The 27,991-nt window shown below is 44.4% G+C and overlaps 1 protein-coding gene across 1 annotated transcript; it reads right to left on the minus strand.

Moving 5' to 3' along the window:
- Positions 1–1,748: 1,748 nt before the first annotated feature.
- On the minus strand, positions 1,749–27,667 carry LOC139572438 (autotaxin-like). The gene is made up of 21 exons (XM_071395188.1): positions 27,512–27,667; positions 27,202–27,307; positions 24,187–24,342; positions 23,694–23,819; positions 23,135–23,195; positions 22,901–22,998; positions 22,074–22,153; positions 21,813–21,932; positions 18,619–18,674; positions 14,761–14,826; positions 14,449–14,521; positions 11,002–11,110; positions 8,092–8,220; positions 7,003–7,034; positions 6,697–6,824; positions 4,459–4,546; positions 4,283–4,370; positions 3,948–4,117; positions 2,434–2,479; positions 2,066–2,205; positions 1,749–1,763 (listed from the first exon to the last, which is right to left on the minus strand). The coding sequence occupies exons 1-21, from the start codon at positions 27,539–27,541 to the stop codon at positions 1,749–1,751; spliced, it is 1,917 nt and encodes a 638-aa protein (XP_071251289.1). The 5' UTR covers positions 27,542–27,667.
- Between the last annotated feature and the right edge of the window lie 324 nt (positions 27,668–27,991).

The raw sequence follows: 27,991 nt of genomic DNA on the forward strand, positions 1-27,991 counted from the left end.
AGACTGTAGTCAACGTTAGACCGCTGTAGACTGTAGTCAACGTTAGACCGCTGTAGACTGTAGTCAACGTTAGACCGCTGTAGACTGTAGTCAACGTTAGACCACTGTAGACAACGTTAGACCACTGTAGACTGTAGTCAACGTTAGACCGCTGTAGACTGTAGTCAACGTTAGACCGCTGTAGACTGTAGTCAACGTTAGACCGCTGTAGACTGTAGTCAACGTTAGACCGCTGTAGACTGTAGTCAACATTAGACCGCTGTAGACTGTAGTCAACGTTAGACCGCTGTAGACTGTAGTCAACGTTAGACCACTGTAGACTGTAGTCAACGTTAGACCGCTGTAGACTGTAGTCAACGTTAGACCACTGTAGTCAACGTTAGACCACTGTAGACTGTAGTCAACGTTAGACCACTGTAGACTGTAGTCAACGTTAGACCACTGTAGACTGTAGTCAACGTTAGACCGCTGTAGACTGTAGTCAACGTTAGACCACTGTAGTCAACGTTAGACCACTGTAGACTGTAGTCAACGTCAGACCACTGTAGACTGTAGTCAACGTTAGACCACTGTAGACTGTAGTCAACGTTAGACCACTGTAGACTGTAGTCAACGTTAGACCACTGTAGACTGTAGTCAACGTTAGACCGCTGTAGACTGTAGTCAACGTTAGACCACTGTAGACTGTAGTCAACGTTAGACCGCTGTAGACTGTAGTCAACGTTAGACCGCTGTAGACTGTAGTCAACGTTAGACCGCTGTAGACTGTAGTCAACGTTAGACCACTGTAGACTGTAGTCAACGTTAGACCAATGTAGACTGTAGTCAACGTTAGACCACTGTAGACTGTAGTCAACGTTAGACCAATGTAGACTGTAGTCAACGTTAGACCAATGTAGACTGTAGTCAACGTTAGACCACTGTAGACTGTAGTCAACGTTAGACCACTGTAGACTGTAGTCAACGTTAGACCGCTGTAGACTGTAGTCAACGTTAGACCACTGTAGACTGTAGTCAACGTTAGACCGCTGTAGACTGTAGTCAACATTAGACCACTGTAGTCAACGTTAGACCACTGTAGACTGTAGTCAACGTTAGACCACTGTAGACTGTAGTCAACGTTAGACCACTGTAGACTGTAGTCAACGTTAGACCAATGTAGACTGTAGTCAACGTTAGACCACTGTAGACTGTAGTCAACGTTAGACCACTGTAGACTGTAGTCAACGTTAGACCGCTGTAGACTGTAGTCAACGTTAGACCACTGTAGACTGTAGTCAACGTTAGACCACTGTAGACTGTAGTCAACGTTAGACCGCTGTAGACTGTAGTCAACATTAGACCACTGTAGTCAACGTTAGACCACTGTAGACTGTAGTCAACGTTAGACCACTGTAGACTGTAGTCAACGTTAGACCACTGTAGACTGTAGTCAACGTTAGACCAATGTAGACTGTAGTCAACGTTAGACCACTGTAGACTGTAGTCAACGTTAGACCACTGTAGACTGTAGTCAACGTTAGACCGCTGTAGACTGTAGTCAACGTTAGACCACTGTAGACTGTAGTCAACGTTAGACCACTGTAGACTGTAGTCAACGTTAGACCGCTGTAGACTGTAGTCAACATTAGACCACTGTAGTCAACGTTAGACCACTGTAGACTGTAGTCAACGTTAGACCACTGTAGACTGTAGTCAACGTTAGACCACTGTAGACTGTAGTCAACATTAGACCACTGTAGTCAACGTTAGACCACTGTAGACTGGAACAGGGACAGGGTTGGAGTTAAAACCTACAGGAGGGTATCTCTCCAGGAACAGGGTTGGAGTTAAAACCTACAGGAGGGTATCTCTCCAGGAACAGGGTTGGAGAGCCCCACTCTAGCGACTATAATTAGACCACTGTTCAAATTAGTAGTCAACATAAAATATTGACGATTATTGAATGAGCTATTTTCCCTTGTCAAACATCAGTTATAAACTCAGTGTGTACAGTAAATAGCATATAACTAATATCAAAATAAACCATGTCTGAAACTTGTAAGCTGTGTCCTGTTTGACATACCTGTTTGGAGACGGTATAGGACGTCCATAGGGGCATAGAGAGTGATTCACTGTACCCACTGATATAGTCACTGTGGTGTAGAATGCTGTATTTAGTACGGAACAGAACTGCAGGTCGACCATGAGGGAGGTTCTTGCTGTCTGGAAGAGAAGACAATAATCCTTAAAGCTGGTAACAAGACTCTGGAGAGGATATTCAATAGTAATATGAGAAACAGGACATAATAAAAAACCCTTACTGACATGTCTATGTAATAACGTGTTAATAACAACATTGTAGGGTGCAGTAATTAGTGTTATTACACAGGTATTATCATTACTACGACTCAGGCATGAGACCAACGATAATGAAACCAGAGAGAGACGTACCATCAGCAGCTTGCCTCAGTCTCTGATTAAGCTCTTCCACTTTGTTCTGTAAGAGACAGAGCCACAGTGACTCCAGGTTATAGCCTCTTACAACGGGCACTTTCAAAGCTCTCTGCCCCTTATTTTTTGAACGCAACTGCAAAAAGATTGAAGGTGAATGTCTCTTGCAAAGACATCTATAATCTCTGCAGAAGCAAGATGACTTCACAGACAGAAATAAGAAGAAGAGGGAATCAAACAAACAAAGCATGAGAACGTGTAACAGCAGCTATGGATTACAGAGACAACAATCAGTGGCAGACACAGAAACCACTTTAGACACGTAACATACACAACATGTAGTAATGCCTAGTGCTACAGATATCAGTCAGGTCATAGGTCAAACACACACGCAATAAAGATCAATATAACAACATGTAGTCTGTTTCTTGAGATGCAGAAATCAACCTGATTAACTTTATTGAAGCAAATATCAAGTTGATATAAAAACCAAAAGCTTCAATATCCGTCTGTCTTCGGCTGTGAAAGCCATAAAAATACAATCTCATTCTAGTTCTGTGGTGGGAGCCATAGAGATGAATACAGTTTCTACAGTATCTATCTCTATAATGAAACAGTATCAATCTCTACAGTGATACAGTATCTATCTCTATAGTGAAACAGTATCAATCTCTACAGTGATACAGTATCTATCTCTATAGTGATACAGTATCTATCTCTATAGTGATACAGTATCTATCTCTATAGTGAAACAGTATCAATCTCTATAGTGATACAGTATCTATCTCTATAGTGAAACAGTATCAATCTCTATAGTGATACAGTATCTATCTCTACAGTGATACAGTATCTATCTCTATAGTATCTATCTCTATAGTGATACAGTATCTATCTCTATAGTGATACAGTATCTATCTCTATAGTGATACAGTATCTATCTCTACAGTGATACAGTATCAATCTCTATAGTATCTATCTCTATAGTGATACAGTATCTATCTCTATAGTGATACAGTATCTATCTCTATAGTGATACAGTATCTATCTCTATAGTGATACAGTATCTATCTCTACAGTGATACAGTATCTATCTCTATAGTGATACAGTATCTATCTCTACAGTGATAGTCTCTATCTCTACAGTTTCTACAGTATCTATCTCTATAGTGAAACAGTATCAATCTCTATAGTATCTATCTCTATAGTGATACAGTATCTATCTCTACAGTGATACAGTATCAATCTCTACAGTGATACAGTATCAATCTCTACAGTGATACAGTATCAATCTCTACAGTTTCTACAGTATCTATCTCTATAGTGATACAGTATCAATCTCTACAGTTTCTACAGTATCTATTTCTATAGTGATACAGTATATATCTCTATAGTGATACAGTATCTATCTCTACAGTATCTATCTCTACAGTGATACAGTATCTATCTCTATAGTGATACAGTATCTATGGTATATATCTCTATGGCTATAACATCTGTGCTGTTCTGTAGCTGACCTTGTCATCACAGCTGCAGCCTAAGTCATCAGTCAGAGTAATGATGGGACCTGAGATGGTGGGTTTAGACACCTCCTCTGGCACGGTGGGCTTGTGGACCGGGCTCTTCAACAGGTGGTTCAGACTGCCATGAGTCCCATTGTTAGAGGCAGGCTTCAGGCCAAGCAGATCTGTTTCCATGAAAACGGACAATAAAGTATCGTATTGTTACGATGATTACAGTAAGAGCTCAAGTCAAGTCAATGCAACTACACCGTCCATAACGTACGAGTACGGGGCTGACGAGTGCTACTGTAGGCCTCCCTCAAGTTAAAAAAATCATGAAGATGCCTTACCACACATGACATTGTAAAGTTCAATGTTTTCAAAAACGGGCACTTTGGTCTTGAATTTAAACATAGGTCCATATCCAAAGAAAATAGTCTGAAGAACAGGAACAGGATAAAGGTAAAGATTAATAATTTATGACAACAAGAACTCTTAAATCAAGATGAGGAGAAAACTAGCATACCTGCATGCTGTTTATCTTGTTGTCGTAACCGTGATCTCCTGCAAAACCACATTTCCCAGGGTGCCTCTTTCCTCCTTCTGGAGACTTCCTGTAACAGACAGCATGATGCAAAAAAAACATATTTTTTTTCCCAACATCAGACAATTCATGGTTTTAATAATATTAACTATCTACAATTCCTCACTGGGATGAAGACTATATGCAGCCTAAATAAACATTCAAGGACATTGTGTCTGATTTTCATAACGTTTGATTTGATTCAAACCAGACCACACAGATACAGCCCAACATACACAGTAACACACTGAAATCCTTATAGCCCCAAGTGTAAAGGGTTCTGTTTTTCCAAGGCCAACCCTACACCACTACATTTCCCTGTAAAACCATGTAATTGGAAAACAAACACTTTTTTTTAATGAAGTTTGCATTAAACACTACAGTCAGTGGTGTCTGTGTAGGGGACAACCCACAAGCACGTAGAGCCTGAAAAATCACCAACGGCAGGGAAAACGGCTAACAAATATTTCATTTCATTTGGGAATTTAATTTAAAAGACAGTTTTACTCTGCTAGCTGCAAAGCTGCAGGAGGGTAAGAATTTCTCACTCAGAAAGCATTAAGTTCACAACTCATGGTGCCAGCGATTTAAACTAGTCTATATCTTAGCAGGCAGGGGGAGGGATCTCAAAGATCTCTTTCATTGAGCTCTGTGGCCATGCCAACTTAAACAGGGTGACGTCCCCATGCAGCAGGCTTATTCTGAACCAGCCCTCTCCTCTCTGTCTTTCAAACATTGATTTGTTTTCAGTTGTCGTCCGCGACAGACAGGCAGACATTACCTCATGTGTTTACATAGGGAGTGACAATTTTCCACTGGGTCTGACCAACACTGGCACTGATGATGACAAGCAAACAGAGTCTGTCCAGGTTCATGTTAACAGACACTGCCTGCTCCTGGAACAGGGTAAAATAGGACACCGCCACCAATAGGACACCGCCACCAATAGGACACCGACACCACCAATAGGACACCGACACCACCAATAGGACACCGACACCACCAATAGGACACCGCCACCAATAGGACACCGCCGCCAGCAATAGGACACCGACACCACCAATAGGACACCGACACCACCAATAGGACACCGCCACCAATAGGACACCGCCGCCACCAATAGGACACCGACACCACCAATAGGACACCGACACCACCAATAGGACACCGACACCACCAATAGGACACAGACACCACCAATAGGACACCGCCACCAATAGGACACCGCCGCCACCAATAGGACACCGACACCACCAATAGGACACCGACACCACCAATAGGACACCGACACCACCAATAGGACACCGACACCACCAATAGGACACCGCCACCAATAGGACACCGCCGCCACCAATAGGACACCGACACCACCAATAGGACACCGACACCACCAATAGCACACCGACACCACCAATAGGACACCGACACCACCAATAGGACACCGACACCACCAATAGGACACCGACACCACCAATAGGACACCGCCACCAATAGGACACCGCCGCCACCAATAGGACACCGACACCACCAATAGGACACCGACACCACCAATAGGACACCGACACCACCAATAGGACACAGACACCACCAATAGGACACCGCCACCAATAGGACACCGCCGCCACCAATAGGACACCGACACCACCAATAGGACACCGACACCACCAATAGGACACCGACACCACCAATAGGACACCGCCACCACCAATAGGACACCGCCACCAATAGGACACCGCCGCCACCAATAGGACACCGACACCACCAATAGGACACCGACACCACCAATAGCACACCGACACCACCAATAGCACACCGACACCACCAATAGGACACCGCCACCAATAGCACACCGACACCACCAATAGGACACCGCCGCCACCAATAGCACACCGCCGCCACCAATAGCACACCGTCGCCACCAATAGCACACCGTCGCCACCAATAGGACACCGACATCACCCGTAGGACACCACCCGTAGAACACCACCCGTAGGACACCACCCGTAGGACACCACCCGTAGCAAAAAATCTGTGGTCTATTTCCGTTTCGAAATGAGAGACAGAGACAGAGAGACAGAGACAGAGAGAGAGAGAGACAGAGCGAGAGAGACAGAGAGACAGAGACAGAGAGAGAGAGAGAAAGAGAGAGAGAGAGAGAGACAGAGAGAGAGAGGGTATAACCTTGCGATATGCCACTTTCTCTCCACTAACAGATGGATGTCCTCTATTCTCCTGTTGTTGGCGTAGTGAAGGCGCTTGGGGAGATGCTGCTTCAGATAGGGCTTGAAGTGCTGCTCTGTCTTTTTACACTGAGGGGGCAGAACAACACGACAGCTCTGTAGTACAACTTTATCACCACTATTTCATCAACTATCAGTCAGGATTTTTCACCTTAACCTCTGACACCACAACACGGGTGTGAATATTGGTCAGAACAATGATTAGAGAAGACAATGTGTTTGTAAATACAACGTGTATAATACTCACTGTAAGATTTGCAACAACAGATTTGGCATCATCTGGAAGAAAAGATAAACAGTGTTCTAATTTACTGTCGATTGTTAGGAAATGTGGTTCGTTCTACCGTACTGAGGACGCGGTTCATACCTGGATCGGTAGGGACACATCAACCTAGTCTGGGGACGAGGAGGCGCGCTCTTCTGAGCAGAAAGATACATGCTAAAGTGATGTCACTGTTTTGGTCTCGACTGACCTGGCCATGTGACCCAGTCAAGGATCAGGCCAGGGTCACTGAGATACAGTAGTCTGTCTTCCTCTCCACACTTTCCAGTAACTGGAGGAATGGGTCTGCCTGTCTAAAACGCAGCCTATGAGGACCACAATGGGTCTGCCTGTCTAAACGCAGCCTATGAGGACCACAATGGGTCTGCCTGTCTAAACGCAGCCTATGAGGACCACAATGGGTCTGCCTGTCTAAACGCAGCCTATGAGGACCACAATGGGTCTGCCTGTCTAAACGCAGCCTATGAGGACCACAATGGGTCTGCCTGTCTAAACGCAGCCTATGAGGACCACAATGGGTCTGCCTGTCTAAACGCAGCCTATGAGGACCACAATGGGTCTGCCTGTCTAAACGCAGCCTATGAGTACCACAATGGGTCTGCCTGTCTAAACGCAGCCTATGAGGACCACAATGGGTCTGCCTGTCTAAACGCAGCCTATGAGGACCACAATGGGTCTGCCTGTCTAAACGCAGCCTATGAGGACCACAATGGGTCTGCCTGTCTAAACGCAGCCTATGAGGACCACAATGGGTCTGCCTGTCTAAACGCAGCCTATGAGGACCACAATGGGTCTGCCTGTCTAAACGCAGCCTATGAGGACCACAATGGGTCTGCCTGTCTAAACGCAGCCTATGAGGACCACAATGGGTCTGCCTGTCTAAACGCAGCCTATGAGGACCACAATGGAAATAGGTCTCTGATTTTGTAGTTGGGGATTTGTAGTTGGTTAATCCTCAATGATTTCATTAATGCATGTTCTTCAATACAGTATTCTGTTTTTAAATTGTCAATCAATTAATACACCAACCAGACAAACAAACCAAACGCTCACATTTGGGGTTGTTGGGGTACCTGGAACGGATCCTGCCCAGGGAGCCGGGGATCAGGATGATGTCATCAACAGTGGACGGCATGTATGAGCTGAGGAACTCTGTCCTGTCACAGTGAGCCTCCTCCATACCTGAGGAACACATGTTCAGAACAGACTTTAAATCACTGCAGAATGAAGAAGAAGAAGGTGATCTGATTGTCCACAGAGAGACAGGGACATCGTCTAGAGCACGTGTCACACTCATTCCATGGAGGGCTGAGTGTCTGAGGGTTTTCGCTCTTCCTTTGTACTTGATTGATGAATTGAGGACACGAATTAGTAAAGAACTCCCCTCACCTGGTTGTCTAGGTCTTAAATGAAAGGAGAAAACTAAAACCTGCAGACACTAGGCCCTCCATGGAATGAGTTTGTCACCCCCGGTCTAGAGGTGTGTGGATGTATTCATCCCGCCCACCTCCGTAGCTTTTTATACCGCACCCGCCCACACCCGCTGGCTTTCTGTCCGACTCCCACCCGCTAACGCAAGAACTGGTCCCGAACCCAACCGCAATACTGCAATGTTATTTAAGGCGTATGTGATGACTCAGCTCACTTGCCAGCCATGGTTGCAGTAAATTGTGCGCCCTGTAGGACATATCAAAATGCGCAGAAATAACCTAAGAAAATAGGTTAAATTACCAGAGATTCTCACGTGGCCCAAGAGATTCTCACGTAGCACATTATATTAGGCTATCGGTATTACTGGGCTATATCAGCCAATAGACTAGACGTACTTTGAAGAGACCTGAGTTGAAGAGACTTTCTCTAGAGCTACGTTTTATTACCTCCCTTTAGGAGTGGGACGATTTTCAGACAGACTAATATGAGTGATCAATATTTATTCATAGGCAATGTAGTAAACTATAGCCTAATGATATTTAGGAAGTACATTTCCTCGGAAAGATAACTGATACGTGATTCTCCCCTCGGCGTGTGTATTGACTAGGTAGAGTTAGTGTGTGTTGACTAGGTAGAGTTAGTGTGTATTGACTAGGTAGAGTTAGTGTGTATTGACTAGGTAGAGTTAGTGTGTATTGACTAGGTAGAGTTAATGTGTATTGACTAGGTAGAGTTAGTGTGTATTGACTAGGTAGAGTTAGTGTGTATTGACTAGGTAGAGTTAGTGTGTATTGACTAGGTAGAGTTAGTGTGTATTGACTAGGTAGAGTTAGTGTGTATTGACTAGGTAGAGTTAGTGTGTATTGACTAGGTAGAGTTAGTGTGTATTGACTAGGTAGAGTTAGTGTGTGTTTACTAGGTAGAGTTAGTGTGTATTGACTAGGTATAGTTAGTGTGTTGACTAGGTAGAGTTAGTGTGTGTTTACTAGGTAGAGTTAGTGTGTATTGACTAGGTAGAGTTAGTGTGTATTAACTAGGTAGAGTTAGTGTGTGTTGACTAGGTAGAGTTAGTGTGTATTGACTAGGTAGAGTTAGTGTGTGTTGACTAGGTAGAGTTAGTGTGTATTGACTAGGTAGAGTTAGTGTGTTGACTAGGTAGAGTTAGTGTGTATTGACTAGGTAGAGTTAGTGTGTTGACTAGGTAGAGTTAGTGTGTATTGACTAGGTAGAGTTAGTGTGTATTGACTAGGTAGAGTTAGTGTGTATTGACTAGGTAGAGTTAGTGTGTATTGACTAGGTAGAGTTAGTGTGTATTGACTAGGTAGAGTTAGTGTGTTGACTAGGTAGAGTTAGTGTGTATTGACTAGGTAGAGTTAATGTGTATTGACTAGGTAGAGTTAGTGTGTGTTTACTAGGTAGAGTTAGTGTATTGACTAGGTAGAGTTGGTGTGTGTTGACTAGGTAGAGTTAGTGTGTATTGACTAGGTAGAGTTAGTGTGTGTTGACTAGGTAGAGTTAGTGTGTATTGACTAGGTAGAGTTAGTGTGTATTGACTAGGTAGAGTTAGTGTGTATTGACTAGGTAGAGTTAGTGTGTATTGACTAGGTAGAGTTAGTGTGTGTTGACTAGGTAGAGTTAGTGTGTTGACTAGGTAGAGTTGGTGTGTGTTGACTAGGTAGAGTTAGTGTGTATTGACTAGGTAGAGTTAATGTGTATTGACTAGGTAGAGTTAGTGTGTGTTGACTAGGTAGAGTTAGTGTGTATTGACTAGGTAGAGTTAGTGTGTATTGACTAGGTAGAGTTAGTGTGTATTGACTAGGTAGAGTTAGTGTGTGTTGACTAGGTAGAGTTAGTGTGTTGACTAGGTAGAGTTAGTGTGTTGACTAGGTAGAGTTAGTGTGTGTATTGACTAGGTAGAGTTAGTGTGTGTATTGACTAGGTAGAGTTAGTGTGTGTATTGACTAGGTAGAGTTAGTGTGTGTTGACTAGGTAGAGTTAGTGTGTGTTGACTAGGTAGAGTTAGTGTGTATTGACTAGGTAGAGTTAGTGTGTGTATTGACTAGGTAGAGTTAGTGTGTGTATTGACTAGGTAGAGTTAGTGTGTGTATTGACTAGGTAGAGTTAGTGTGTATTGACTAGGTAGAGTTAGTGTGTTGACTAGGTAGAGTTAGTGTGTGTTGACTAGGTAGAGTTAGTGTGTGTTGACTAGGTAGAGTTAGTGTGTATTGACTAGGTAGAGTTAGTGTGTGTTGACTAGGTAGAGTTAGTGTGTGTTGACTAGGTAGAGTTAGTGTGTTGACTAGGTAGAGTTGGTGTGTATTGACTAGGTAGAGTTAGTGCGTATTGACTAGGTAGAGTTGGTGTGTGTTGACTAGGTAGAGTTAGTGTGTATTGACTAGGTAGAGTTAGTGTGTGTTGACTAGGTAGAGTTAGTGTGTTGACTAGGTAGAGTTAGTGTGTATTGACTAGGTAGAGTTAGTGTGTGTTGACTAGGGTTAGGGGTCAGGGGTCAAGGCGGTTGTGCAGCAGTACCGTGATCTCCCACCATGATGATGTTGACACATCGGTGGAGTTTCATCTGTTTCAGGCCGTCCATCAGCTGACCAATGATCTTATCAATCTCCTTCAGAGGGTTGTTCAGCTGCAGCACAGAACACACGGATCAATATTCACACAGCGATCACAACGATCAGGGGATATCATAGAAGTATTGATCCCTATACAGATCATCAAAATACCTAATCATTATTAGACATAACTCAATCAGCAGCAGTAAGATAACAACGTGGAGGCTATATACAGGGTGTTACGGTACAGAGTCAATGTGGAGGCTATATACAGGGCGTTACGGTACAGAGTCAATGTGGAGGCTATATACAGGGGGTACCAGTACAGAGTCAATGTGGAGGCTATATACAGGGTGTTACGGTACAGAGTCAATGTGGAGGCTATATACAGGGCGTTACGGTACAGAGTCAATGTGGAGGCTATATACAGGGGGTACCGGTACAGAGTCAATGTGGAGGCTATATACAGGGGGTACCAGTACAGAGTCAATGTGGAGGCTATATACAGGGTGTTACGGTACAGAGTCAATGTGGAGGCTATATACAGGGGGTACTGGTACAGAGTCAATGTGGAGGCTATATACAGGGGGTACTGATACAGAGTCAATGTGGAGGCTATATACAGGGGGTACTGATACAGAGTCAATGTGGAGGCTATATACAGGGGGTACTGATACAGAGTAAATGTGGAGGCTATATACAGGGGGTACCAGTACAGAGTCAATGTGGAGGCTATATACAGGGTGTACCAGTACAGAGTCAATGTGGAGGCTATATACAGGGGGTACCAGTACAGAGTCAATGTGGAGGCTATATACAGGGGGTACCAGTACAGAGTCAATGTGGAGGCTATATACAGGGGGTACTGGTACAGAGTCAATGTGGAGGCTATATACAGGGGGTACTGATACAGAGTAAATGTGGAGGCTATATACAGGGGGTACCAGTACAGAGTCAATGTGGAGGCTTTATACAGGGTGTACCAGTACAGAGTCAATGTGGAGGCTATATACAGGGTGTACCAGTACAGAGTCAATGTGGAGGCTATATACAGGGGGTACCAGTACAGAGTCAATGTGGAGGCTATATACAGGGTGTTACGGTACAGAGTCAATGTGGAGGCTATATACAGGGGGTACTGGTACAGAGTCAATGTGGAGGCTATATACAGGGGGGTACCGGTACAGAGTCAATGTGGAGGCTATATACATGGGGTATTGGTACAGAGTCAATGTGGAGGCTATATACAGGGGGTACTGGTACAGATCAATGTGGAGGCTATATACAGGGGGGTACCGGTACAGAGTCAATGTGGAGGCTATATACAGGGGGTACTGGTACAGAGTCAATGTGGAGGCTATATACAGGGGGGTACCGGTACAGAGTCAATGTGGAGGCTATATACATGGGGTATTGGTACAGAGTCAATGTGGAGGCTATATACAGGGGGTACTGGTACAGATCAATGTGGAGGCTATATACAGGGTGTTACGGTACAGAGTCAATGTGGAGGCTATATACAGGGGGTACTGGTACAGAGTCAATGTGGAGGCTATATACAGGGGGGTACCGGTACAGAGTCAATGTGGAGGCTATATACATGGGGTATTGGTACAGAGTCAATGTGGAGGCTATATACAGGGGGTACTGGTACAGATCAATGTGGAGGCTATATACAGGGGGGTACCGGTTCAGAGTCAATGTGGAGGCTATATACAGGGGGTACTGGTACAGAGTCAATGTGGAGGCTATATACAGGGGGGTACCGGTACAGAGTCAATGTGGAGGCTATATACAGGGGGTACTGGTACAGATCAATGTGGAGGCTATAGTGAGTGCTGCTATAGTGAGTGCTGCTGTAGTGAGTGCTGCTGTAGTGAGTGCTGCTGTAGTGAGTGCTGCTGTAGTGAGTGCTGCTATAGTGAGTGCTGCTATAGTGAGTGCTGCTGTAGTGAGTGCTGCTATAGTGAGTGCTGCTGTAGTGAGTGCTGCTGTAGTGAGTGCTGCTATAGTGAGTACTGCTATAGTGAGTGCTGCTATAGTGAGTGCTGCTATAGTGAGTGCTGCTATAGTGAGTGCTGCTGTAGTGAGTGCTGCTATAGTGAGTACTGCTATAGTGAGTGCTGCTATAGTGAGTGCTGCTATAGTGAGTGCTGCTGTAGTGAGTGCTGCTGTAGTGAGTGCTGCTGTAGTGAGTGCTGCTGTAGTGAGTGCTGCTGTAGTGAGTGCTGCTGTAGTGAGTGCTGCTATAGTGAGTGCTGCTATAGTGAGTGCTGCTGTAGTGAGTGCTGCTATAGTGAGTGCTGCTGTAGTGAGTGCTGCTGTAGTGAGTGCTGCTATAGTGAGTACTGCTATAGTGAGTGCTGCTATAGTGAGTGCTGCTATAGTGAGTGCTGCTATAGTGAGTGCTGCTGTAGTGAGTGCTGCTATAGTGAGTACTGCTATAGTGAGTGCTGCTATAGTGAGTGCTGCTATAGTGAGTGCTGCTGTAGTGAGTGCTGCTGTAGTGAGTGCTGCTGTAGTGAGTGCTGCTGTAGTGAGGGCTGCTGTAGTGAGTGCTGCTGTAGTGAGGGCTGCTATAGTGAGGGCTGCTGTAGTGAGTGCTGCTATAGTGGGTGCTGCTATAGTGGGTGCTGCTATAGTGAGTGCTGCTATAGTGAGTGCTGCTGTAGTGAGTGCTGCTGTAGTGAGTGCTGCTGTAGTGAGTGCTGCTGTAGTGAGTGCTGCTGTAGTGAGTGCTGCTGTAGTGAGTGCTGCTATAGTGAGTGCTGCTATAGTGAGTGCTGCTGTAGTGAGTGCTGCTATAGTGAGTGCTGCTGTAGTGAGTGCTGCTGTAGTGAGTGCTGCTATAGTGAGTACTGCTATAGTGAGTGCTGCTATAGTGAGTGCTGCTATAGTGAGTGCTGCTATAGTGAGTGCTGCTGTAGTGAGTGCTGCTATAGTGAGTACTGCTATAGTGAGTGCTGCTATAGTGAGTGCTGCTATAGTGAGTGCTGCTGTAGTGAGTGCTGCTGTAGTGAGTGCTGCTGTAGTGAGTGCTGCTGTAGTGAGGGCTGCTGTAGTGAGTGCTGCTGTAGTGAGGGCTGCTATAGTGAGGGCTGCTGTAGTGAGTGCTGCTATAGTGAGTGCTGCTGTAGTGAGTGCTGCTGTAGTGAGTGCTGCTGTAGTGAGGGCTGCTATAGTGAGGGCTGCTGTAGTGAGTGCTGCTGTAGTGAGTGCTGCTGTAGTGAGTGCTGCTATAGTGAGTGCTGCTTAACACATGCTCAGGTACTGGTAGTCTGGACCACAACCGTCTCTCCCCCTCAGACTCAGCCCTAGCCCCAGCACCTAGACCCAGCCTCCAGCCTCCAGCCCCCAGCCCCCAGCCTCCAGCCTCCAGCCCCCAGCCTCCAGCCCCCAGCCCCCAGCTCACCTCAGTGCTCATGGGCCCCAGCTTGTGGCCAAACGTATCCGGCTGCTCGGAGTGCATGGCGTAAACATACGGCCTGAAACAACACAGGTGGAAGGGGATCTTAGATTGGCCATGTGTACACTATACCACCCCCAGGTCTCAAATACAGGGCTAGGATATGGAAGCAAAGTTACAACTTACTCAAAGTCAGATGGAGATTGCTGCTAAGCATAGAGCGGCCATCTTGGATGCATGTAGAGGAAGGGTTTCACTGCTGGTATAACATTGCAGATAGTAACAGCCTAAAGAAGAGAATTAAAGAAGCTGACTTACCTCTCTCCGTCCGGCAGGTGAAGCCATTGTAGCATGGTCAGGACTCTCCTCTCCAACGGGATGGAACTGGAAAGACACATCAGATGAGTTCATTATATGGAGGACAAAATGGAGTTCACAAAAAAATGTCTGGGGTGCTGTGTATCAATGTTTAACAGGCCTATATAGTCCTAGGTTACACCAGATTAGAACCACTAAAGACATTATAACAGGCCTATATAGTCCTGGGGTACACCAGATTAGAACCACTAAAGACATTATAACAGGCCTATATAGTCCTGGGGTACACCAGATTAGAACCACTAAAGACATTATAACAGGCCTATATAGTCCTGGGGTACACCAGATTAGAACCACTAAAGACATTATAACAGGCCTATATAGTCCTGGGGTACACCAGATTAGAACCACTAAAGACATTATAACAGGCCTATATAGTCCTGGGGTACACCAGATTAGAACCACTAAATACATTATAACAGGCCTATATAGTCCTAGGGTACACCAGATTAGAACCACTAAAGACATTATAACAGGCCTATATAGTCCTGGGGTACACCAGATTAGAACCACTAAAGACATTATAACAGGCCTATATAGTCCTAGGGTACACCAGATTAGAACCACTAAAGACATTATAACAGGCCTATATAGTCCTGGGGTACACCAGATTAGAACCACTAAATACATTATAACAGGCCTATATAGTCCTGGGGTACACCAGATTAGAACCACTAAAGACATTATAACAGGCCTATATAGTCCTGGGGTACACCAGATTAGAACCACTAAAGACATTATAACAGGCCTATATAGTCCTGGGGTACACCAGATTAGAACCACTAAAGACATTATAACAGGCCTATATAGTCCTGGGGTACACCAGATTAGAACCACTAAAGACATTATAACAGGCCTATATAGTCCTGGGGTACACCAGATTAGAACCACTAAAGACATTATAACAGGCCTATATAGTCCTGGGGTACACCAGATTAGAACCACTAAAGACATTATAACAGGCCTATATAGTCCTGGGGTACACCAGATTAGAACCACTAAAGACATTATAACAGGCCTATATAGTCCTGGGGTACACCAGATTAGAACCACTAAAGACATTATAACAGGCCTATATAGTCCTGGGGTACACCAGATTAGAACCACTAAATACATTATAACAGGCCTATATAGTCCTGGGGTACACCAGATTAGAACCACTAAAGACATTATAACAGGCCTATATAGTCCTGGGGTACACCAGATTAGAACCACTAAAGACATTATAACAGGCCTATATAGTCCTGGGGTACACCAGATTAGAACCACTAAAGACATTATAACAGGCCTATATAGTCCTGGGGTACACCAGATTAGAACCACTAAAGACATTATAACAGGCCTATATAGTCCTGGGGTACACCAGATTAGAACCACTAAAGACATTATAACAGGCCTATATAGTCCTGGGGTACACCAGATTAGAACCACTAAAGACATTATAACAGGCCTATATAGTCCTGGGGTACACCAGATTAGAACCACTAAAGACATTATAACAGGCCTATATAGTCCTGGGGTACACCAGATTAGAACCACTAAAGACATTATAACAGGCCTATATAGTCCTGGGGTACACCAGATTAGAACCACTAAAGACATTATAACAGGCCTATATAGTCCTGGGGTACACCAGATTAGAACCACTAAAGACATTATAACAGGCCTATATAGTCCTGGGGTACACCAGATTAGAACCACTAAATACATTATAACAGGCCTATATAGTCCTAGGTTACACCAGATTAGAACCCCTAAAGACATTATAACAGGCCTATATAGTCCTGGGGTACACCAGATTAGAACCACTAAATACATTATAACAGGCCTATATAGTCCTAGGATACACCAGATTAGAACCACTAAAGACATTATAACAGGCCTATATAGTCCTGGGGTACACCACTCTCCTTCCCCCCTGGAAGCCTTTGAACCTCAAAGCCTCCTGTTCCTGTCTTGTAGAGCGGTGGGCCACCAGCAGACTTCCATCCTCCAGCCCACTAGGCACAGCTGCCAACCATCAACCCCAGGGTTTGCCTCTCTAACTGGGGCTTGACATGTGGGGGAGCTGGGCGGGGGGCCTGGGGGGTATGGAAGGGGGTGGAGCTTATCCCACTAAATCACTACAGGGGGGCTTCTCTTCTTCCCGACCCCTCTGGTGTTGGTTCAGACCTCCCTGGAGTTGGTCTTAACAGAGACCTCCACAAAGCTACAACCACAACACCCCGTCATCTCCTAATTGGTTAAATAATACAGTCTTGTACTGTACTGTAAAGTGACCTCCTTCTCCTCAGTGCCCTGGGCCTCCCTCAGGAAGTGCACCTTGAAATGCACTTTGTCACTGCTTTTGAAGGAGTCCCCCAGCTGGCCAAGGTCACATGCAGGCACCCCGCTTTATGTTAATAGGCCGATTTGAGTCAAATTGCTCTCAAAAACGGTTAGGTCTGTACGCCTCCGAACTGAGGTCTGCCTCAAAGGCCTCTGTGTCTTATGAATGTGTGATGCATTGTGTTGTTTTAGCAGCCTGCATGCGTTAGTTTAGCCAGAGTACAACTAAACAAGAACATGTCCAAGTAGTTTCCAGACATCTCCAACTGAAATCCACAACAGTGTTATGACAGTATAAAGCAGCACTTTGTTGTGTTTTGTCTGTGAGAGTAATGCTGAGCCACAAGTGCTTTTCTAGGTCCATTTCCGTTCGCTCATTTAAAAAAATATCACGGTTTTTCAATTTCAGTTTCAATATGATTATTTTTTTCCATTAAATGCATTATGAAATAATGACATTACAAAAACAATTTAGCTTTTTAATGGAAAATTCCAAAGGCCAAAATTGTAAACATTAAATTTCCAAAACATTGAAATATTCCATTGTCTCTGTCAGGTCTACATAGGGTAGACATCAATAAAAACAAATTAAATTACTATGAAATAATACAATATTTGTATATTACTTAGTATTTTTCATTCCTTAAGTCATCATCTCATCTCTGCTAAGGCAGTAGCAACCAAGCAGACAGACCATCTAATGTTATCTCTCGGTGTGTTGTGTACATCCATCTCTCATGCAGTCTGTGTGTATCTAACCTAATGGAGCAAGCAGAAAAGAGGATCCATCTCTGCCTGACCCAGAAAAAACAGGTGCAATGGATTATGGTCAATATAGTTAATTACTACGTTTCTGTGCTTAACTAGGTTGAATATTTGCTTAATGAAAACTACATCTCCCTTCAACCCAGTGTCCCACATAGTTCTTGACTTGATTTCTCCCTAGAGAAACAGCGCGTTGGGCTCACAAAACAAATTGACTAAATTGAATTCAAGTAAATGAATCGACGTTGATCAAATTAGCTGTTTAATAACCTAAAAAAATTCACGAAATGTCAGTTAATTGCTAAGCACTACTTGAGAATTCTGAGGAGAATATTGACAGGCTGTGAGGTGATAAAGTTTGTGGGACATAATATTTTTGCATTGAGAAGAGGGGAATATGATACAAATGGCCTTGAACAGACATTTTTGAGATGTGGTGTAGAGAGAGAGGGGGAGGAGAGCGAGAGAGAGAGATAGAGAGAGGTAGAGAGAGAGACAGAGAGAGAGACAGAGACAGAGAGAGAGACAGAGACAGAGAGAGAGACAGAGACAGAGAGAGAGACAGAGACAGAGAGACAGAGAGACAGAGAGACAGAGAGACAGAGAGAGAGACAGAGAGAGAGACAGAGAGAGAGACAGAGAGAGAGACAGAGAGAGAGACAGAGACAGAGACAGAGACAGAGACAGAGACAGGGAGAGACTTACACAGGCCAGAAGAAAGTTCCAGCTTTCACCCCCTGCTTCACTGCTGTAATCCAGATCTAGGACAAGAATAAAAGTGGATATAACCACCGTAAATTATCTTTAAACTATGATATAAGACAATATCATTTATCATGTAATGGTATATAACACCTTTAAGGACAATGGGAAAATCAATTTTCATCAACAAAGGTCCTTCAAAAGCGTTTGTGACCTTAAACCACTACAGTACATTTGCAAGGCTGACGCCATTTCCAATCCAATGTTTCAACTTGAAATGGACAGTTATTACATTTAAACACTACTCACTAGTTTTACAACATTCATGCTCAAAGCCAAGTTAAACAGTCCCATATGAAAGGAGAGAGAGAGAGAGAGAGAGAGAGAGAGAGGCAAACCTGGCCAGCTATAAGTAAGGCCATTACTGTGCAAATAGAACACAGATGCAGGCCTTCTAGAATGGGAGGGGGGCTTCTAGAATGGGAGGGGGGCTTCTAGAATGGGAGGGGGGGCTTCTAGAATGGGAGGGGGGGCTTCTAGAATGGGAGGGGGGCTTCTAGAATGGGAGGGGGGCTTCTAGAATGGGAGGGGGGCTTCTAGAATGGGAGGGGGGGCTTCTAGAATGGGAGGGGGGCTTCTAGAATGGGAGGGGGGGCTTCTAGAATGGGAGGGGGGGCTTCTAGAATGGGAGGGGGGCTTCTAGAATGGGAGGGGGGCTTCTAGAATGGGAGGGGGGCTTCTAGAATGGGAGGGGGGCTTCTAGAATGGGAGGGGTGGCTTCTAGAATGGGAGGGGGGCTTCTAGAATGGGAGGGGGCTTCTAGAATGGGAGGGAGGGCTTCTAGAATGGGAGTGAGGGCTTTTAGAATGGGAGGGGGGCTTCTAGAATGGGAGGGGGCTTCTAGAATGGGAGGGGGGCTTCTAGAATGGGAGGGGGGCTTCTAGAATGGGAGGGGGGCTTCTAGAATGGGAGGGAGGGCTTCTAGAATGGGAGTGGGGGCTTCTAGAATGGGAGGGGGGCTTCTAGAATGGGAGGGGGCTTCTAGAATGGGAGGGAGGGCTTCTAGAATGGGAGGGGGGGCTTCTAGAATGGGAGGGGGGCTTCTAGAATGGGAGGGGGGGCTTCTAGAATGGGAGGGGGGCTTCTAGAATGGGAGGGGGGCTTCTAGAATGGGAGGGGGGCTTCTAGAATGGGAGGGGGGGCTTCTAGAATGGGAGGGGGGGCTTCTAGAATGGGAGGGGGGCTTCTAGAATGGGAGGGAGGGCTTTTAGAATGGGAGGGGGGCTTCTAGAATGGGAGGGAGGGCTTTTAGAATGGGAGGGGGGCTTCTAGAATGGGAGGGAGGGCTTTTAGAATGGGAGGGGGGCTTCTAGAATGGGAGGGAGGGCTTTTAGAATGGGAGGGGGGCTTCTAGAATGGGAGGGAGGGCTTCTAGAATGGGAGGGAGGGCTTTTAGAATGGGAGGGGGGGCTTTTAGAATGGGAGGGGGGGCTTTTAGAATGGGAGGGGGGCTTCTAGAATGGGAGGGAGGGCTTCTAGAATGGGAGGGAGGGCTTTTAGAATGGGAGGGGGGCTTCTAGAATGGGAGGGAGGGCTTTTAGAATGGGAGGGGGGCTTCTAGAATGGCTTACAGTGCCTTTAGAAAATATTCATACACCTTAACTTATTCCACATTTCGTTGTGTTACAGCCTGCATTAAAAAATAAATGGTCATCAATCTACACACAATATCAAAGTGAAAACAGGTTTTTAGACATTTTATAAAATGTATTGAAAATTAAATACAGAAATATCTCATTTACACAAGTAGTCACACCCCTGAGTCAATACATGTTAGAATCACCTTTGGCAGCGATTACAGCTGTGTGTCTTTCTGGGTAAGTCTCTAAGAGCTTTGCACACCTGGATTGTACAATATTTGCACAGTATTCAAGCTCTCAAGTTGGTTGTTGATCATTGCTAGACAGCCATTTCCTTGCCAAGTCTTGCCATAGATTTTCAAGCCGATTTGAGTCAAAACTTGGCCACTCAGGAACATTCAATGTCATCTTGGTGAGCAACTCCAGTGTATATTTTGCCTTGTGTTTTAAGTTACTGTCCTGCTGAAAAGTGAATTTGTCTCTCCAGTCTGTTGGAAAGCAGACTGAACCAGGTTTTCCTCTAGGATTTTGCCTGTGCTTATCTCTATTCCGTTTATTTTTATCCTAAAAAACTCAACCAATCCTTGCCGATGACAAGCATACCCATAACATAATGCAAGCACCACCATGCTTGAAAATATGGAGGTTGGTACTCAGTAATGTGTTGTATTAAATTTGCCCCAAACATAATGCTTTGTATTCAGGATATAAAGTTAATTTCTTTGCCACATTTTTTAACTTTAGTATCTTATTGCAAACAGGATGCATGTTTTGGAATATTTGTATTCTATACATGCGTCCTTCTTTTCACTCTGTCATTTAGGTTAGTATTGTGGAGTAACTACAATGTTGTTGATCCATCCTCAGTTTTCTCCTATCACAGCCATTCAACTCTGTAACTGTTTTAAAGTCACCATTGGCCTCATGGTGAAATCATTCCTTCCTCTCCGGCAACTGAGTTAGACAGGACACCTGTATCTTTGTAGTGACTGGGTGTATTGATACGCCATCCAAAGTGTAATTAATAACTTCACCATGCTCAAAGGGATATTCAATGTCTGCTTTTTTATTTTTACCCATCTACCAATAGGTGCCCTTCTTTGCAAGGCATTGGAAAACCTCCCTGGTCTTTGTGGTTGAATCTGCTCAACTGAGGGACCTTACAGATAATTGTATTTGTGGGGTACAGAGATGAGGCAGTCATTCAAAAATCATGTTAAACACTATTATTGCACACAGAGTGAGTCCATGCAACTTATTATGTGACTTGTTAAGCAAATCTATACTCCTGAACTTATGTAGGCTTGCCATAACAAAGGAGTTAAATACTTATAGACTCAAGACCTTTCAGCTTTTCATTTGTAATTAATTTGTAAAAACATAATTCCACTTTGACATTATGGGGTATTGTGTGGAAGGGCAGTGAAAAATAATCTAAATGGAATCCATTTTGAATTCAGGCTGTAACACAACAAAATGTGTAACAAGTGAAGGGGTGTGAATCCTTTCTGTAGGCGCAGTGTGACTGAACCGCAGAACAGAGAGAGTAGGCCTCACCGGCTGCCCTCCCCACCAACGATGATTCAGCTTCTCTCGACCCCGCAGGTTAAAGTTGGCATCGAACACAGGGTCATGCATGGAGTTGCCAACGATGCCATGGGACTCAGGGTACAGGCCCTACAGGAGGTCAGGACTGAGGTGTTAACCCGTCGGGGCTGGATGTTACATTACATTACGGCAAAATTGAAGCTAAAATGTTCAGCTGAGTTCAGCAAGGAGGAAGACAGGGAAGAAAAAGGATGACTGACCAGTACGTACCGTTGCAAGAGTATAGAGATTGGGGAACGTTTTGGTGGGGTACACGGGTCTCATGTAAGGAGCATGGGTACCACAGGCTCCTACAGGTAAAAAGGCACAGACAGATATGATGCAATGGTACGGGCTCCCGAGTGGTGCAGCGGTCTAAGACACTGCATCTCAGTGCTAGAGGCGTCACTACAGACATCCTGGTTCGATTCTAGGATGTCTCACAACCAGCCGTGATTGGGAGTCCTATAGGGCGGCACACAATTGGCCCAGCGTTGTCCGGGTTAGGGCTTGGCTGGGTTAGGCCTTCATTGTAAATAAGAATTTGTTCTTAAATGACTTGCCTAGTTGAATAAAGTTAAATAAAGTTGAATAAAGTTGAATAAAGTGAATAAAGTGAATAAAGTGAATAAAGTTTAATCAAGTTAAATAAAGTGAATAAAGTTGAATAAAGTGAAATAAAGTTGAATAAAGTGAAATAAAGTTGAATAAAGTTTAATCAAGTTTAATGAAGTTAAATAAAGTGAATAAAGTTGAATAAAGTTGAATAAAGTTGAATAAAGTTGAATAAAGTAAATAAAGTTGAATAAAGTTGAATAAAGTAAATAAAGTTGAATAAAGTTGAATAAAGTTGAATAAAGTAAATAAAGTTCAATAAAGTAAATAAAGTTGAATAAAGTTGAATAAAGTAAATAAAGTTGAATAAAGTTTAATAAAGTAAATAAAGTTGAATAAAGTTGAATAAAGTTGAATAAAGTAAATAAAGTTGAATAAAGTAAATAAAGTTGAATAAAGTAGACCCAGTCAAATGAAGCCTTGGATGATTGATAACATCTTACTGAGTTTCTCGATGTTGGGGATCACTGTGCTTCCTCTCTTCATGTAGGAGGCTCTGAACCCATCCACTGACACCATGATGAGAGGGGGACGGACAAACCTGGGGACAAAAGGTCATGACACTATCTCTGATGTTCTTACGTTTTGTTGTGAATCGCTGTGAAATAGTTGTGAAAGGTTAAACAAAAAAATGTTTTTTATAAAAAGGTCTGAAGTGTGTGAATAGAGTCTCTTACCCAGCCGGACATTCATGGGTTCTAATGTCTTCACAGTCATCCTGCAACCAAGTAGTGTCCCCTTCCAAAGAAAGTGGTCCAATTAAGAGTTAATGTGAGAGTTCAATGCAACCTTCCACTACCACTGTACAGGATACAGCCAGAGAGGTACACTACCGGTCAAAAGTTTTAGAACATCTTCTCATTCAAGGGTTTTTCTTTATTTTTGCTATTTTCTACAATATAAAATAATAGTGAAGACATCAAAACTATGAAATAACACAGTTGTCATCAAGGCAAAGGGTGGCTATTTGAAGAATCTCAAATATAAAATATATTTTGATTTGTTTAACACTTTTTTGGTTACTACATGACTCCATATGTGTTATTTCATAGTTTTGATGTCTTCACTATTATTCTACAATGTAGAAAATAGTAAAAATAAAGAAAAACCCTTGAATGAGTAGGTGTTCTAAAACCTTTGGACCGGTAGTGGAAGTCATGACAACAACAGTGAGAAGGGTTGGCTAACCCGCAGCAGCAGTATCAGGTTGAGAGACATCTAGTATCAGTGTCTAACCTTTACAGAGTGTTCTGTAGTTGGTGCAGCAGTCTCCTTTGGCCAGACAGTCCTCAGAACAGTGACAGGCATTCTGGTCATTCCTGCTCTCTCCACAGCGCTCCTTACTGCACTCAAAACCTCCCTCTGGACACAATCAATCATTTAATCAATCAATTAATGAGAGAGGATGTTACATAGGTAACAAGGACCCATTAGAACTGCATCAGGGTGTCCCATTCAACAATGAGTCAAGTTACCATAAGGTCATATACATGAGGTAGAAACTGACAGAGATGGTGAAGGTCATTAAGTATGAAGTAAAGTGAGTGTTCATTTTGAACCCTACATTGATGCAATACAACATACTGAACATTCTGGAACATGTCCAACTTGGACTGGGCAGAGGGGTTGAACTGAGATGTAAGACCACCATGTTGAGGGAACATGAAAGGGAGCAGGGGGGGGACCACCAACCCAGACAGACAGGCTGGCTGGCTGGCTTCAGGCTTACCTGTTCTCAAGCAGTGCTCATCAAAATCCTGGCAGCAGCTGTTATAGGTTTTACATAAGTTGTCACAGCGGCAGTTGGGAGGCTCAGCCTCGTCCAATTCAAAGCATCTGTTCTTGCAGGATCCTGACGTGCTGATCCACGGGGAGTCTGAGGGAGCTGGCAGAGAGAGAGACAAACATTAACAACTACTGAGGGAGATGAAAGGGAGAGAGAGAGAGAGACAACCATTAACCATTAACCACGACTGAGGGAGCTGTCAGAGAGAGAGAGAGAGAGAGAGAGAGACAACCGTTAATATCTACTGAGGGAGCTGTCAGAGAGAGAGAGAGAGAGAGAACCGTTAATATCTACTGATGGAGCTGGCAGGGAGAGAGAGAGAGAGAGAACCGTTAATATCTACTGAGGGAGCTGTCAGTGAGAGAGAGAGACAACCGTTAATATCTACTGAGGGAGCTGTCAGAGAGAGAGAGACAACCGTTAATATCTACTGAGGGAGCTGTCAGAGAGAGAGAGACAACCGTTAATATCTACTGAGGGAGCTGTCAGAGAGAGAGAGACAACCGTTAATATCAACTGAGGGAGCTGTCAGAGAGAGAGAGAGAGAGAGACAACCGTTAATATCTACTGAGGGAGCTGTCAGAGATAGAGAGAGAGACAACCGTTAATATCTACTGAGGGAGCTGTCAGGGAGAGAGAGACAACCGTTAATATCAACTGAGGGAGCTGTCAGAGAGAGAGAGAGAGAGAGAGAGAGAGAGAGACAACCGTTAATATCTACTGAGGGAGCTGTCAGAGAGAGAGAGAAAAAAAAATGTCTCTACTACTCAACACTTCCCTGAAGTTGGGGAGAGGCAGTCTTCCCTGAGGTTGGGGAGAGGAACACTTCCCTGAGGCTGGGGAGAGGAACTCTTCCCTGAGGTTGGGGAGAGGAACTCTTCCATGAGGCTGGGGAGAGGAACTCTTCCCTGAGGCTGGGGAGAGGAACTCTTCCATGAGGCTGGGGAGAGGAACTCTTCCATGAGGTTGGGGAGAGGAACTCTTCCATGAGGCTGGGGAGAGGAACTCTTCCATGAGGTTGGGGAGAGGAACTCTTCCCTGAGGTTGGGGAGAGAAACACTTCCCTGAGGTTGGGGAGAGGAACACTTCCCTGAGGCTGGGGAGAGGAACTCTTCCATGAGGCTGGGGAGAGGAACACTTCCCTGAGGTTGGGGAGAGGAACACTTCCCTGAGGTTGGGGAGAGGAACACTTCCCTGAGGCTGGGGAGAGGAACACTTCCCTGAGGTTGGGGAGAGGAACACTTCCCTGAGGTTGGGGAGAGGAACACTTCCCTGAGGTTGGGGAGAGGAACACTTCCCTGAAGTTGGGGAGAGGAACACTTCCCTGAAGTTGGGGAGAGGAACACTTCCCTGAAGTTGGGGAGAGGAACACTTCCCTGAGGTTGGGGAGAGTAACACTTCCCTGAGGCTGGGGAGAGGAACACTTCCCTGAGGTTGGGGAGAGGAACACTTCTCTGAGGTTGGGGAGAGGAAGTCTTCCCTGAAGTTGGGGAGAGGAAGTCTTCCCTGAGGTTGGGGAGAGGAACTCTTCCCTGAAGTTGGGGAGAGGAACACTTCCCTGAGGTTGGGGAGAGTAACACTTCCCTGAGGCTGGGGAGAGGAACACTTCCCTGAGGTTGGGGAGAGGAACACTTCTCTGAGGTTGGGGAGAGGAAGTCTTCCCTGAAGTTGGGGAGAGGAAGTCTTCCCTGAGGTTGGGGAGAGGGACTCTTCCCTGACGTTGGGGAGAGGAACACTTCTCTGAGGTTGGGGAGAGAAACTCTTCCCTGACGTTGGGGAGAGGAACACTTCTCTGAGGTTGGGGAGAGGAAGTCTTCCCTTAGGTTGGGGAGAGAAACTCTTCCCTTAGGTTGGGGAGAGGAACAGAGGGGACCAAGCCAGTGTAACAGACAGTACATAGTAAGATGTTCCTTGTGGATTCAGGAACAAACCTCCAGCAGGAAAACCTGGCCAAAGCCAGGAGAAGCACGTGGAAGAATTCTGTTAAGATTCAAACTCAGTTTACTGCACAGGAATAGCTGTATGAGTTAAGGCATATAACTAATCATTTACTTGATGTCAAACCCATTCCAGACACAGTGAATGAACTGAATGAAAGGAAACAAACTACCTGTGAAAGAAAGATTACAATGTCCTTTCACAGCTGTGCAGTGGGATCTTTGGCAAGTTTCCCTACAGTATACTTCAAACCTCTGAGTTTTGACATGCAGACCAGGTCAGAAAATGTGGAGCAGAAACGTCTGAAAAGCCCACTTGATATTGACACAAGGTAGAGGCCGAGCAAACAAACCCCAAATATACACCAACAGGCCAATCACTCGTGAAAAAGGACAACAGTAATCGTTTGTTACATTTAAACACTCTTTGCTTATTAGTTCTGTGTACACTGGCAGACAGATCTGATAGAAAATGATCTGCAAATAAACTGCATTTTGAATTCCATCGCTACAGTTACCTAAGGGAACATAGTAAGTTCCACATAATGTATGTTACTCATGTTTAAAGCAGTGGATTCCATGTTAGTCTACAGACTGTAGAATGATTTATTGCTTTGCCCCCTAAGTCAGTTTAAGATTTAGTTTAATGCTTCTGGAATCAAAAGACAGTTTTCTGTCCGACTTGTTTAAAATGGCAAAAGGAAAGTTGACTTTATATACATTTACAGCCAAAATACATAAAGGCTTCTTCAAAATATACTGTAAAGCTTATTTTGGTAACTACATTACAGAGAAAATGATTCTGCTGTGCTTGCAGTATACCATGCATAACGTTAGTGCAGCACACCTTGTCCCAATACGTCATTATACACTTAAAAAACTATTTTTTTAAACAATGCACTCACTGTAATAGACAACAATAATACCCATCAACTATTGTCAGAGAGAGAGAGAAAGGGAGAGATGGTAGTCCCCCAAAATATCTATATTTTATGCAAAACAGTTGTCCAATCTTGCTTACTGTCTGTCCTTGATGAAGCAGCCTCCTCTACAGACCTTTCGGGACGGTCATAAACATACCCCGAGCAGATACCCGAACCACAGACGATGGAGAGGACACAGCACATCTTTGAAAATGAATGAAACAACAGATAAATTCTACAAAAGATTGTCACATAAAATGAAACGTGAAACATAGGAGGCGATGACGACAAGTCTCCCACAATAACTATAGCGGAGCATGCCAGATCGACCCAGGTATTGTCTCTTGAACATCCGACATTGTAATATCACAGAGTTTTCTAAACCATCTTTGGTCATTTCCATCATACCTGTTTAAATGATATCTTATATTTCCCCATTATGTCAGTTCCGTCCTACAGAATGCATGTGTTTATCGCAGTGGTCCCTATCTCGGTCCGTTACCGTGCGTCCTGACTGCACCCCGGCTATCAACAAGACTGAGCGCAAGAACGGTGTGGTGGCCAAGTTTTGTGATTTCAGATGAACACCTGTTCACGGTGCCAAAGGGCGCCTCCTTCCAGCTCTCAATACAATGAATCAAGTAAAAGTGCTTATGCTGCCGTTTAATTTTACTGCGCGCAGTGCGCGGTAGGATACTAAACGCAAGTGGAGACCACCCCGGTGAATGCATAACAATACCCTTTGATACTTTTCAAATCGGTCGCCACTTTGAAATGATCATCATCATCCCCTTGTACTGCAAATGATTTAGAAAACAAAAGGAGAGTAAAACGTCCTTGCTGAAAGCCCTGAAAACTTCTGAGAACCAGTAATAAACGCATAATAGT

The sequence above is a fragment of the Salvelinus alpinus genome, chromosome 4 (genome assembly GCF_045679555.1).
Source record: "Salvelinus alpinus chromosome 4, SLU_Salpinus.1, whole genome shotgun sequence".
NCBI lineage: Eukaryota > Metazoa > Chordata > Actinopteri > Salmoniformes > Salmonidae > Salvelinus > Salvelinus alpinus.

What these genes read in the sequence shown, in the direction of transcription:
- LOC139572438 (XM_071395188.1), bottom strand. Translation starts at nt 27,541, where the DNA reads ATGGGGAAATATAAGATATCATTTAAACAG. An exon ending in GCTGCAGCTGTGATGACAAG is followed by an intron (nt 2,480 to 3,947) that starts GTCAGCTACAGA and finishes TGTCTCTTACAG; the next exon opens with AACAAAGTGGAAGAGCTTAA. An exon ending in ACTGAGGCAAGCTGCTGATG is followed by an intron (nt 2,206 to 2,433) that starts GTACGTCTCTCT and finishes CTTCTCTTCCAG; the next exon opens with ACAGCAAGAACCTCCCTCAT.